This window comes from Pristis pectinata, chromosome 9, assembly GCF_009764475.1.
Source record: "Pristis pectinata isolate sPriPec2 chromosome 9, sPriPec2.1.pri, whole genome shotgun sequence".
Classification (NCBI taxonomy): domain Eukaryota; kingdom Metazoa; phylum Chordata; class Chondrichthyes; order Rhinopristiformes; family Pristidae; genus Pristis; species Pristis pectinata.
Window position 1 is genome coordinate 94,855,971 of NC_067413.1, and position 13,393 is coordinate 94,869,363.

The following is a 13,393-nucleotide window of genomic DNA, read 5'->3' on the forward strand; positions in this document are numbered from 1 at the left end:
AATGGCCCTTCCAGGTAAGGCAGAGATTCACATGCACAGCCTAGGTGTAGGAAGAAGTCTGGGATTGAAATTTCCTGGTATTAGAGTAAGTGCTTTAAGCTTTAACCTAGACAGAGAAGGCAGAATTGGAGTAAGTGGATTTTTTTCAGACTGGAAATAGAGGATCATTCATGGGCCCTTATTATTAATGACCAGAAGAGGGCAATGTGCGAGGTATCCAAGTTTACTGATGGCCTTAAAAATAGGTGGGAAGACCTCCTGCAATGATGACATTTAGACTTCAATATGATGCAGATTGAGTGAGTGGGCAACAGTTTAGCGAATGGAGTTTACTGTGAGGAAGTGTGAGGTCATGCATTTGGGTGGGAGGAATCATAAGGCAGACTATTATTTAAAGGGAGGAAGACTGCAAATGAGTGGAGTTCAACGATGTTCTTACACATGAAGTGGAATAAATCAGCATATAGGCGCAGCAGATGTTTAGATAAATATCTTAGTCAAATGTACATCGAAACACAGTGAAATGCATCTTTTAGCGTAGAGTGTTCTGGGGGCAGCCCGCAAGTGTCGCCATGCTTCTGGCGCCAACATAGCATGGCCACAACTTCCTAACCCTTACATCTTTGGAATGTGGAAGGAAACCGGAGCACCCACAGGAAACCCACACAGCCACGGGGAGGACGTGCAAACTCCTTACAGACAGTGGCCGGAATTGAACCCGGGTCACTGGCACTGTAAAACGTTATGCCAACCGCTGCACTATCGTGCAGGCAAATGGCATATTGACCTCTATTGTTTTGGGGGTTGAAGTTTAGAAATGAAGTAGAGAGAATGGAGGGTCCCAAATAAGGGGACCTAATTACAAGATAAAGGGGCAGTCACTTCAACCTGAAATGCATAAGAATTTCTTCTTGCAGAGGATGGAGAATCTCCTTGAATCCTCTACCCCCAGAGGGTTCTGGAGGCTGGAGCGCTGAAGGTATTTAAAGAGGAGGTAGATACACTTTTGAAAGCTTGGGGAATTGAGGGCTCTGAGGAACTGGCACAGGAGAGGAATTGAATCCCGGGGCAGATCAGCCATGATTGTATTTAATGATAGAGCAGGCTTGGGGAGCCGAGAGGCCTGCCCAGGCTCTTGTTTTCTTCTGCTCTTTTCGTCATCCTTGAATGTTTGCTGGAGATGAGTAATGGAAACCGTGATAGAGTGTGGAGTTGATGGCAAAGTTCAAAGGCGATTGGGCTTCCTAGTATTTGAATATTTTTTTAAATTTCTAAATATTACACAGGAATGGTGATGTTTTAGATTTAATTTGTGATGAACCCCATCCTCTTGGGATGGGAGTTTTCAACACCGGGCACAGATAGAACATAGACCGTAGAAAACCTACAGCACAATTCAGGCCCTTCAGCCCACAAAGCTGTGCCAAACATGTCCCTACCTTAGAAATTACTAGGCTTACCCATAGCCCTCTATTTTTCTAAGCAAAATGTGCAAATAAATTACTTAAAACACTAATGGAATCAACTGTGATAGCATAAAGGGTGGTGTACAATTCATTGGAATCATCCAATTTTACCAACAATTTTCTAGAGCTATGAAGTTCAGTCTAGTAGAAACCAAATAACTAAAGCAGCTTTTATTGAAACAGTCATTTTATTATTTTTCCTGATTGTGCTTCTGTGGTTCTTGCTTTGGATTGGCTGTCCATTCAGTGTTCAATTTCTGTTGTGTTGCTTTGACAAGCAGTCTGTGTAATACCACAGTAATTAATTCTATCTGTATCACCAGGCAAATGATCTCTCCCATTCTGCACACAGTGGCCAACAAACACCACTTTGTGGATGGTAACCTCTTGTACCAGTTCCGCATGAACTTTCGCAGAAGGCGACGACTGGTGGAGCTGTTAAACGAGAATGTGCCCTTGGTGCCTGATAACCATGAGAGCCCTTTTTGTTTGCGCAAGCAGAATCCTGACAACACCAACTCTAGCTTCCTATCAGGTAAGAATGATTTACTCCCATTTGCTCTGTCATTTATGGTCCAATTCAGTATTCACGACTATCGTTTCTCATGATCTCTCGCTCTCGCTCTGACTGACCTTGTTTGCTCCATTAATCATTGGACATCTGCCCTCTGCCGTGCTTTACAATTAGAAAGCTTGTTTCAGCAGCTAACGTTGCTTATACATTCATTCCCCCTGTTTTGCATCTTTGAGTTGCACATATACATTTTATTGATGAGTTTTCTTTCTGCTCTGTGACCTGTGCACCCCCCCCCCACCACCACAAACCACCCTTCTAAGCTCTCTTCTTAACCAAAGCATTGTCTAGCAGAAGTCTGTATTAACCCAAGTCATTTTTGCCATTGACAAAAAATAATTTTAGCAATAATCCTTTGTGATCTGGAGAATTTCCATTTGTCTCACCTTTTTGGCTTAGTTTTCAATTCAAGTATTTTAAATATAATCAGATTTAAAGGAGAGCTTTATATTCTAAAATTCGAAGGTAAAACTAAGTAATTTCAAAGTTTTGTTCTGTTTTTCTTGTTTTCCACCTTTTTTTTGAGGATTTTACTTTACATTTGTACCAGAATGATTTACAGTTTTGCTTCAAGTTTAGCTCCACTTCTGAGAAGTGTTTATACATGTGCGGCAGAAGGACTGGTCTATCAATGCAGCATCCGGCAGTACTTCTCTAGATGATAAAACAGTGCATCGTCAGCTCTTCTGAAAATGCAGCAGCTGTTTTTTTTCCCCCTGTGAAGCAGGTGCAAGGTTTCCATTCTAAAAGTAGGAATTGTCTCCTGAAAATGTGAACACCAAATACAAACTAAAACAAAAATGTAGAGAAACAAAGGACTGCAGATGCTGGAATCTACATGAAACAAAACAACAAGATGCTGGAGGAACTCAGCAGGCCAGGCAGCATCTGTGGAGAAAAGCAGGCGGTCAATGTTTCGGGTCAGGACCCTTCTTCAGGACTGAAGATAGGAAAAGGGGAAGCCCAGTATATAGGAGGGAAAAGCAGAGCAGTGATAAGTGGACAAAAGAGGGGAGGCAGGGGGTGGGCACAGGGTGGCGATAGGTAGATGCAGGTACAGGGGAGGATAGCAGATCCACTGGGGGATGAGTCAGAGAAATAGAGGCAGGCAGTACGGGGGAAGGGGAGGAGAAAAAATGGTGAGGAGATAAAAAGAGGCGAGGCAAGGTGTCGTGGGGGGGGGTTGGTTTACATAAAGTGGGAGAATTCGGTGTTCATCCCGTTAGGCTGTAAGATCCCAAGATAGAAAATGAGGTGCTGTACCTCCAGTTTGCATTTGGATTTCTCTTGGCAGTGGAGGAGGCCGAGGACTGACATTTCACTGAGTGGGAGGGAGAGTTGAAGTGACTGGCAACGGGGAGATGCCACTTCACCATCTCCAATGGGACCCCACCACCAAGCATATCTTCCCCCTCCCCACCCCTTTCAGCCTTTCACAGGGACTGCTCTCTCCGCGACTCCCTAGTTCACTCCCTCCCTAGTTCACTCCCCACCCATCCCACTCCCACCCTGGGGACCTTCCATTGCCCCCGCCATAGGTGCAACACCTGCCCCTACACCACCTCCATCCAGGGACCCAAACAGTCCTTTTAGGTGAGGCAGAGATTTACCTGCACCTCCCCTAATATCATCTACTGCATTCATTGCTCCAAGTGTGGCCTCCTCTATGTTGGCGAGACCAAACACAGACTAGGTGACTGTTTCGTAGAACACCTGCGCTCTGTCCGTAACCGCGATCTGCACATCTCCCCGTTGCCGGTCACTTCAACTCCCCCTCCTACACTATCACTGATATGTTAATCCTCGGTCTCCTCCACTGTGGGGAGAAATACAAGTGCAAACTGGAGGAACAACACCTCATTTTCCACCTTCGGACCTTGCAGCCTAATGGGATGAACATCGAATTCTCCCACTTTAAGTAAACCAACCTGCCCAGTGGATCTGCTCCCCTCCTCCCCCACACCTGCCTACCACTGTCTCTTACCTGCATCTACCTATCACCACCCTGTGCCCACCCTGCCTCCCCTCTTTTGTCCACCTATCACTGCTCTGCTCCCCCCCCCCCCCCCCAATATATTGGGCTTCTCCTTTTCCTATCTTCAGTCCTGAAGAAGGGTCCTGACACGAAACGTTGACTGCCTGCTTTTCTCCACGGATGCTGCCTGGCCTGCTGAGTTCCTCCAGCATCCTGTTTTTTTTAAAATGAAAGTGTAGTTTTGTTAGTTACAATGTGGAAAATACTGACTTTCAGTGTGTGGCACCGACTGTGAATGTTTGTATTTAAGGCATCCAATGTGTGGTATTTGAATTTCAGCTGTGGTAACAGATTTTGTATTATTAACTCTAGGATAAGGTTGGATTTTTTTGGTTGCATTCTGTTTTGCTAATCCAAATATTTTATTCTTTTTTTCATACCTACTTTAAAAATAGATGTAAAATTGTTTTCTTAATTACTGTTTCATGAAGCTAAATACTCTCTAAAGCATTATTCTTGCAGACATACTTTTGAAAGTACTTTGCCCTGAGAATGTGTAGCACAAGCTCGTGAGAATGAAGACACCAGAAATCTGCTGTTTTCACAGCCTGCAATGTGCCCTACTGAGACTTCTGTGCTAGTTTTATCATTGCTGTGCTAGTTGAACAGAGCTCCTGTGGAAAGCTGCTCACCGGGAATGTGTTATAATGGTGTTACAGAATTAATAATTCTCTAGGTCCGTGAATATTTGATACTAGTTTCTTTCTGGTCTCTCAGCTACTGCAGGCTAGAGAAAGTTGTCTGGACGAGCGTGTGTAGTTAAGAAACCAGCCAGAGAGATTTTAAGTAGTGATCATCAATGTATTCTTTTATCTCAAATCTCCCCCTCCCCCACCTTCCTTTGTAATGGGTGCGATGGAAGTTTAGAGGGAGGAATCTGAAAAGCTGAATGTGTATAAAGTGAACAGATCACCAGGTACAAATGGAATGCATTCCAGGCTGCTTAGGGAGGTAGAGCGGGTGTCGTACAATAACTTGCCGTGATTTTTTGATTCTCCTTTGACCTTGGGGGAAGGGGGTTGGGGCTGTCAGAGCCTGGAAAGTGGCAAATGTCACACAGTTGTTCAAAGAAAGATGCTAGGGTGTTCCAGGTAACTACAGGCCAGTCACTTGAACTGGTGGTTGTGGGGGAAGCTTTGAGATGCAACAATCAGAGAAAACATTAAAAGGCATGAAGATCTTTGAGTTGATAAAGGAAAGGCAGTTAAAGTTGATCACAAAGCAAAAAGCTGCAGGTGCTGAAATTCTAAAATAAAAATAGAACATAGAACAGTACAGCACAGAACAAGCCCTTCTGCCCATAATGTTGTGCCGATGTAGCTAACGCCTCCTACCTACAGAATGCCCATATCCCTCCATTTTCCTCTCATTCATGTGCCCATCCAAGCCCCTCTTAAAAGCCCCCAATGAATTTGCCTTCACCACCCTATCGGGCAACGCATTCCAGGCATCCACCTCTCTGAGTAAAAAATCGTACCCCTCATGTCTGTTCTGAACCTACCCCCTCTCACCTTAAATGCATGCCCTCTGGTATTGGATCTCTCAATAATGGGAAAGAGCTATTGCTTGTCCACCCTATCTGTGCCATAGAAAATGGTTTGGGTATATGGCAGGTTCAGTAGTATCTGTGGAGAGAGAAACAGTTAACACTTCAGCATTTCTCAGGACGTTGTTTTTATTTCCCAGTTGTGTGTGAATAATCTGTATTTTTTGCTCTTGGATTTTGATCAACAGAAGGATCATGCTATAGATGCTAACTACGTGGATTTTTAGAAGGGTTTTGATCAAGTCCCACATAAGGCTGGCTGACAGAATTAAGGCTGTTGGAATTCAAGGGACTGTAGCAGCAGGGTGGCTTTGGGTAGACTGTGAAACGGTAGACAATGAGGTTATCTAAGAGTCAGTGCAAAGAACATTTAATTTTGCTTTGTATTTTAATAACTCATTAAAAATTTTTTACATTTGTAGATGAGTTGCAGTTTGGAAGTGTGGTGAACGGTGAGGAGGAAAGTCATAGACCACAGGAAGGAAGACAGATGGGCTGTCTGAATGGACAGACAAGTGGCAAATGAGATTTAATACAAAAGAAGAATGAATTGATATAGTTTTGTAGAAAAAAATAGAGACTTACAAACTTTTATATACAAACAAAGGAGACTTCTTTTTCCCAGTGCGACAATGACTAACGCGAGGAGACATAATCTTAAGGGGATTGGAGGAAGGTATAAGGGGGATGTCAGATGTATGTTTTTTTTAAGAGTGGTGGGTGCGTGGAATGCACTGCCAGCACAGGTTGTGGGGGCAGGTACATTAGAGACATTTAAGAGACTCTTAGATAGCCACATGAATGAGAGAGAAATGGGGGGCTATGTGGGAGGGAAGGGTTAGATAGATCTTGGAGCAGGATAAAATGTCGGCACAACATCATGGGCTGAAGGGCCTGTACTGTGCTGTAGTGTCCTATGTTCTATGTAAATTAAATTTCAGTTCTAAAGGGGGTGCAGGAGCAGAGCTGGGTGTATATGTGCATAAATCCTTAAGTGCAGAGCATGTTGATAATACTGGTTAGTAAAGCAGATAGGATCCTGGGAGTTATTCATGGGGATGTTTAACACAAAATCAGATGGGATGTGAAGGTTCAAAGGGTGTAGAATTTTGTTTAGTGTGCTTTGATGTCAAGGGATATCAGCCTCCAGGTTAAGTTGGTGAAGCTGGCTCTCCCTGGGATGATATTTTTGTTTTCCCAATGTCTCGGTCAAGGCAAGGGTGAAAAATCTAGGATGTCCACTCTTGATCATTATCCAGCAATTCGACAGAAATGTCTGCTAGTCCCTCGGATTTCTGCCACTGCATTCTTCCCTCTTCGTCGCGTGGATATTGTTTGCCAAATGTTGCCCCATCCTGAGGCAGCCATTTCTATTGCACATCCTGACAACGAGAATCATTATTGTTGAACTGAGCAGCTGGTGTTCAAGTCAACATGCACACTTGACCAGCAGGGCTGATCGGATAGTAATCATAGCCATGGCGATATTTCCGTGCCACATCCGAAACATGAGATTGGAAAGGGCAGGAGGAGCAAGGGAACATTATTTATCTTCAAGTTGTACTCCAACCCTCATGTTGCCATGACAGATGTTGCTGTTCCTTTAGCAATGGGATCGGGCAGGTACGGTCGTGTAGCGGTTAGCGTAAAGCTATTACAGTGCCAGAGGCCCAGGTTCGATACCGGCCACAGTCTGTAAGGAGTTTGTACGTTCTCCCCGTGTCTGCGTGGGTTTCCTCCCGGTGCTCTGGTTTCCTCCCACATTTGAAAGACATACGGGTTAGGAAGTTGTGGGCGTACTATGTTGGCGCCAGAAGCGTGGCGACACTTGCAGGCTGTTTCGATGTACATGTGACTAATAAAGATATCTTAACTTCCTGTGTGCCATGTAGTAGGACCATCCCTCCATGTGGACTGCTGCAGTTCAAAAAGACACTCTGCAAACTGACTTGAGAATCACTGGAGATGGGCAGGAACATTGGCATTAGCAACAACACTCAGCTTGAGATCTGTTTTATTTAAATTCCAGAATGGGAATTCTGGATAAATTTTTTTATATGAGAAGATTTCTTTATTAGTCACATCGAAACAAACAGTGAAATGCATCTTTTCTTAGAGTGTTCTGGGGACAGCCCGCAAGTGTCGCCACGCTTCCGGCGCCAACATAGCATGCCCACAACTTCCTAATCCGTATGCCTTTGGAATGTGGGAGGAAACCGGAGCACCCGGAGGAAACCCACGCAGACATGGAGAACGTACAAACTCCTTACAGACAGTGGCTGGAATTGAACCCGGGTCGCTGGCGCTGTAATAGCATTACGCCAACAGCTACGTTATCGTGCCGTCCCCATTTAATCCCCATGATCCGTATATTACACAGGCCAAGGTCCAAACACTTGGCATGGGCAAAATAGGAGCTTGTGATTAGTTTGTAAGCCTTGATTCTTCTGCTACTTAGCATCACGGCCAAGAAAAAGCTAAATACTGAAGCTGCCAAGGGGGTTACAATGTTCTTGAATATCACTTAGCCATACTGAAGTAATCATTACAATGTGAATTTATTTTTAACTTCCAACATGGTACAGTTTCATTGGATTGAATTGATTTTTGCTCTGTTTGTATAGTGAGCCCGACAAAGGAAATAAAAATTGCTTCAGCCGTCCGACGATGTAGCATGAGCAGCAGTTGCGGCAGCAGTGGTTACTACAGCAGTAGCCCCACTCCCAACAGCAGTCCTCCTGTCTTGTCCAATCCAAAGTCGGGTAAGGGCATGCGTCTGTGTGCAATCCTATCAAATTCCTCATGATGCTGCAAACTGGGAGAAAGGGAAGAAGGATGTGTACTCAATGCTTTTCGTGCACCTATAAGGATAGTCCAAAGTTCTTTGTAGTTAATGAGGTACTTTAAACTGAATTACAGAAAGCACAGTTTTCAGACAGTAAGCTCGCACGAGCAGTGTGATAATGATCAACTATGTTTTTATGAAGTGTATTGAGGGATAAATATCCGACAGGGTGTCAGGGATAAATTTCTTGCTGTTCGTGTAATACCATGGGACCTTGTCCATCAGAGGTAAAGCACAGGCTTGGTTTAATGCCTCATTCAAAAGAGAACACCTCTAATACTGCTACACTACTCCATATTGAACTAGATGTCAGCCTAGATACTTTTAGGAAGGTCAGAAAGGGACTGTAAATCAAGTGTGTGTTTTTTTTGTAAAAACAACTCTATCTCTTGAGTAGAAAGGACTCCAAAATTAGTTAGATTTATTAAGTGCGTTGAAAGGAATAGCTTTGAATTTCTGTGTTCTTAGTGGGTGATAAACTTTCAATATTTTTGCCCATTCTTAAATTCAGTGCTTTTGATATCATGGGTCACAACTCAGTTTGTATATCAGAATGCAATACTTACCCCTATGTTTTTTTAATGGGAGGGGAATGTAAGGTATTTGATGATGTCAGTGATGAAGGCAATTAGTACTGGTCTAAAAAGATTTGGCTTTTAAAAAAGGAAGCTGGGAGAGAGAGTTCCTGGGGAAGGTCAAGAGCTTTGAATTGGGGTAAATTTCTCAGATTTCTAATCCAAAAGAAGCACTCACATTTACCTAATTTAATTTTTAATCAGAAAATACAGATTTTTTTTTAAATAACACACTTCAACCTGAAATTTAATCTGGATATATGAAACCGCATTAGTTTACTCAAACAATTAGACTGAAACAGCAAATTTGATCCCTCAAGATTAAAGCATTCTGCTCCACTGAATAGCAAAAATGCAGTGGATATTACCACAAGAACTAGATGTCATCTTCTGCAGATAATGAAAATCAAAAACACTGCAGATGCTGGAAATGTGAAATCAAACCAGAAAATGTTGGAAATACTCAGCGGGACAGACAGTATCTGCAGAAAGAAAAACTGAGTTAATGTATCAGTTCTGGCGAAGAGTCTTTGATCCTGAAATGTTAACTGTTTCTCTTTCCACAGATGCTGTCTGACCGGCTGTTTGCAGAATTTCCCGTTCTTTGTTTCTGTAGCTAGTATGTGCATCAATTGCACTAATTCTAAATCAAAAGAAGGCTTTCCTATTTTCTTCTGGACTGGCCAACTCATTGACCGGAGATGGTGCGAATGTCAAATCTCCACCCTCCTGCCTGCTGGCAAGTTTGGTGGTTCGTTTTGCACTGGGAACATGATCTCCCAGCCTGTGTGTGGACAGCTGTCTCATCTCTCCATTAAGTGATCCAAGCTCCTCAAAACTGCTAGCTTTACTGTTTGTACTTGTAACCAAAGTATTCTAATCTTATAACTTCTTCATTGTCATAGAAGTTGAAGTGAGCAGTTGAAGTGAACAGACTTTGAATTCTGTGTTATTTGTTTCAGTACTGAAGAGGCCAGTTACTACAGAGGAACTTTTGGCCCCTGGAGCACCATATATGAAGAAGACACTTACAGTAAGTTCTGTTATGTAACTTGTATATGATACTCTATCCTACAATAATTACTCTCAGTTAATTCTACAAAACTCTCAACTTTGAGAGTCGAACAAATCTTAAGATTCTGATGCACGTAGAACAAAAATCAAAATGATGTACTTTGCCACTTTGAATGTATTAAGGAGCATCCTTGAGGCTTATTTTGAACATGTTTGTTTTGATCATCGGAAGAAGCGGTGACTGTGTGCATTTGGAAAATCATTTTGAGGAGTACAGAAGCTGGTTTGAGCAATGGGAATCTTTTTCTTTAAAGACGGCCTTTGGTTAAGGATTTAATGTCTATTTTTAAAAAAAGCTACTTGGCTATTTTTCAGATTGTGGGAGATGCAGTTGGCTGGGGATTTGTCGTACGTGGAAATAAACCATGTCATATTCAGGCGGTGGATCCCAGTGGTCCCGCTGCTGCAGCTGGAATGAAGGTAATTTTTTTTTTCCTGGCACACACACAGTACAGATGGCCAAATGTTGAGAGTTTCTGAGAGTTCCAAGTTTGCACTATGGTTTATTTTATGGTTTAGACTTCATCCTGCAAGAGGATTACACAAGGTTCCATACATACAAATTAATGGTGCCATTTTGAAGGCATGCAGAATCAAGATTGGAACAGCTGTGATTGCCAACATAGCAATTACCCAGAATTACTTGATCCTTTTCTATAATCCCCATTTATTCAGTAGCAAGTTTAAGGTTTTGGGGATTGACACATTTATTCAGATAGATGATCTTTGGTTGGAATTCTTAAACACAAAAATAGGAGCAGGATTAGGCCATTTGGCCTTTTGAGTCTGTTCTGCTGTTCAATCAGAATTGATCTCTTATCTTAATACTATATTCCTGCTCTGTGCACATTCCTCTCTTGCGCTCTCTCTCTCCTTGGGGCACGTTTCTCTGCAGCCAGCCTGTCCAGCCTTGTCACAATTGTGTACATTTCTGTGAGTTATGACCTTGTTGTAAACCCAAGTGACTACAGGTTGAGTTGACTCGATCTTTCCTCGTACAGCAGTCCCACCATCTCAGAAATAAGTTTTCAGTGAACATTTGCTGCATTCCCTTGATAGCAAGTATGTTCTTCCTTGGGTAAGGAGACGAAAACTGAACAATGTGTGGTCTCACCAAGCACTGTATAATTGGAGGAAGATATCCTTACTCCCATACTCAAGACCTCTTGCAATGAAGGCCAAAGTTAACTGTTTGCTTTACCTGCATGTTTGCTCTCAGTGACTTGTATACAAGGACACCCAGATCCCTTTGTATATCAACAGTTCACGATCTTTACCATTTTGTATACTTCTGCCTTTCTGGTTTTCCAAATGAAATGAATAACTTTGCTTTCATCCATGTTGTACTTCCATTGCCATGTATTTGCCCACTTGTTCAACTTGTTTAAATTGCCTTTAAAGTTACTTGGTATCCTCCTCAACTAGACAAGAAAATAGAAACAACAGTAGGACCACTCGAGCTCGTCTGCCATTCAGTATGAAAAACACCATGATGCTGGAGGAACTCGGCAGGCCAGGGAGCATCCAAATGCTGCCCAGCCTGCTGAGTTCTTCCAGCATCATCGTGTTTTTCATCTAGATTCCGGCATCTGCAGTCCTTTTGTTTCTCTGCCATTCAATGTGGTAATGTCTGATTTGTTCCAGGCCTCAACTCTTCTGTACCAGTTCCACATAGTCCTAAATTCCCCAACCTTTTCAAAATTTTATCTTGCCTCCTCTAAGTACCTTTCACAACCCTGTGGGGTAGAACATTCCAGAGATTCGCCAGGCTTTATGAGAATTCGTAATCCCACTCCGTTTCGTTTCATTGTAAATTTAAAAAAAAACGCATTGGTTCCATCATCCAAATTATTAATATGTATTGTGATTAGTTTGAGACCAAGCATTGATCTCTGCAGCGTACTATTAGTGACCACCTGCCACTCTGAAGAAGACTCATTTATTCTGGTTGGTCAACCAATTTTCAATCCTTACCACTACGTTCCTTCACTGTATTAACCCTGTAATTATCCCCTCAATCAAATCCAGGCAGTCAGTTTGCAATTGTGACCTATTGAATTATTGAGCTGGGAACCATCATGTGCAACTGTCAAACTTGGAAACACTAACTTGAACATAAAATATTCTTTGTTCCATATTTCCAGGGAATCTTTTATTTTTTGCAGAATTTCTGGCAAAACAAATGGTGACCTTCCCTCCAGCTTCAGAGTTTCAGTGGCTCTGAAAAATACAAAATAACTTATGAAAAATATACAGCCAGCTGATGGGGTTTTACCTTCACAATTCAAAGAACATTTGTATAGAGAGATTAATAAAAGTGCTGCTTGCAGGAATTTGTAAGTAAATAGTGAACATAAAAGTTCTGAAAAGAAAATGGGAGACATTATGGCTCTAGTATCTTGCATTTCCGAAGAAGTTGTGTGCTTTTGATGCTATGTAATACTGACAAGCAATTGAAGCCAGGTTTCTTTCTCTGAAAATAATGAGAGTTTCCCATGACATTTCTGCACATCTAGATGGTTAATACACTTCTTTATAGTTTGCAATGTTGCCAAGAGCAGTTAGTTTAAGGATTGGGAATGTTTCTGAATTTAGCAAAGGAGGCTAAGGACATTGATAGAGGAAGTAGAATACGGGAGTATCACAGAGGAACACAGATTGCATAAACTTCTATAGAAAGGAAAAGATTAGCAAAATTTGACATGGGCCCCTTACAGACCAAGACAGGAAAACTTATATTGAGGTATAAGGAAATGGCAGAGCAATTAAACAAATATTTTGTCTGCTTTCACAGAAGTTGAGACAAAAAGCCTCTGGGGGAAATAATGGAGAACTAACATTTTGATAGAAAGAGGGGAGTTGAAAAAAAATTCATTCTAAAAATAATACTAAAGATATTAATGATCATGTCCTTCGATTCCTCTTCACAAGATCACAAGACAAAGGAGCAGAAGTAGGCCATTCAGCCCATGGAGTCTGCTCCATGAGCTAAACTAAAACTATTCCTATCTCGCCCCAATTTCCGGCCTTATCCCCATATCCCTTGATACCTTGACTAATTAGATATCTAAACATCTAGCAATCCCTATCTTGAATGTACTTGGTGACTGAGATCCAATCCCTGGAATCAGTCTGGTGAACCTTCACTACCTCCCTCCATCAGTTTATCCTTCCTAAGTTAGGGAGACCTGAACTGTACACGATATTCCAGATGTGGTCTCACCAGGGTTCTGTTTAATTGTAGCAAGACGTCCCTCCCTGAAGTCGGATCCACTTAC

General features: G+C 42.3%; 1 protein-coding gene across 2 annotated transcripts in view; it reads left to right on the forward strand.

Moving 5' to 3' along the window:
* The window catches only part of deptor (DEP domain containing MTOR-interacting protein), a 61,975-nt gene that overhangs the window by 42,496 nt on the left and 6,086 nt on the right, over positions 1 to 13,393 (forward strand). For both annotated transcript variants that reach the window (XM_052023271.1, XM_052023270.1), the window contains exons 6-9: positions 1,819 to 2,001; positions 8,246 to 8,383; positions 10,004 to 10,074; positions 10,431 to 10,535. In XM_052023271.1, coding sequence (XP_051879231.1) covers positions 1,819 to 2,001; positions 8,246 to 8,383; positions 10,004 to 10,074; positions 10,431 to 10,535 — 497 coding nt within the window. The remainder of the gene's footprint in view (positions 1 to 1,818; positions 2,002 to 8,245; positions 8,384 to 10,003; positions 10,075 to 10,430; positions 10,536 to 13,393) is intronic.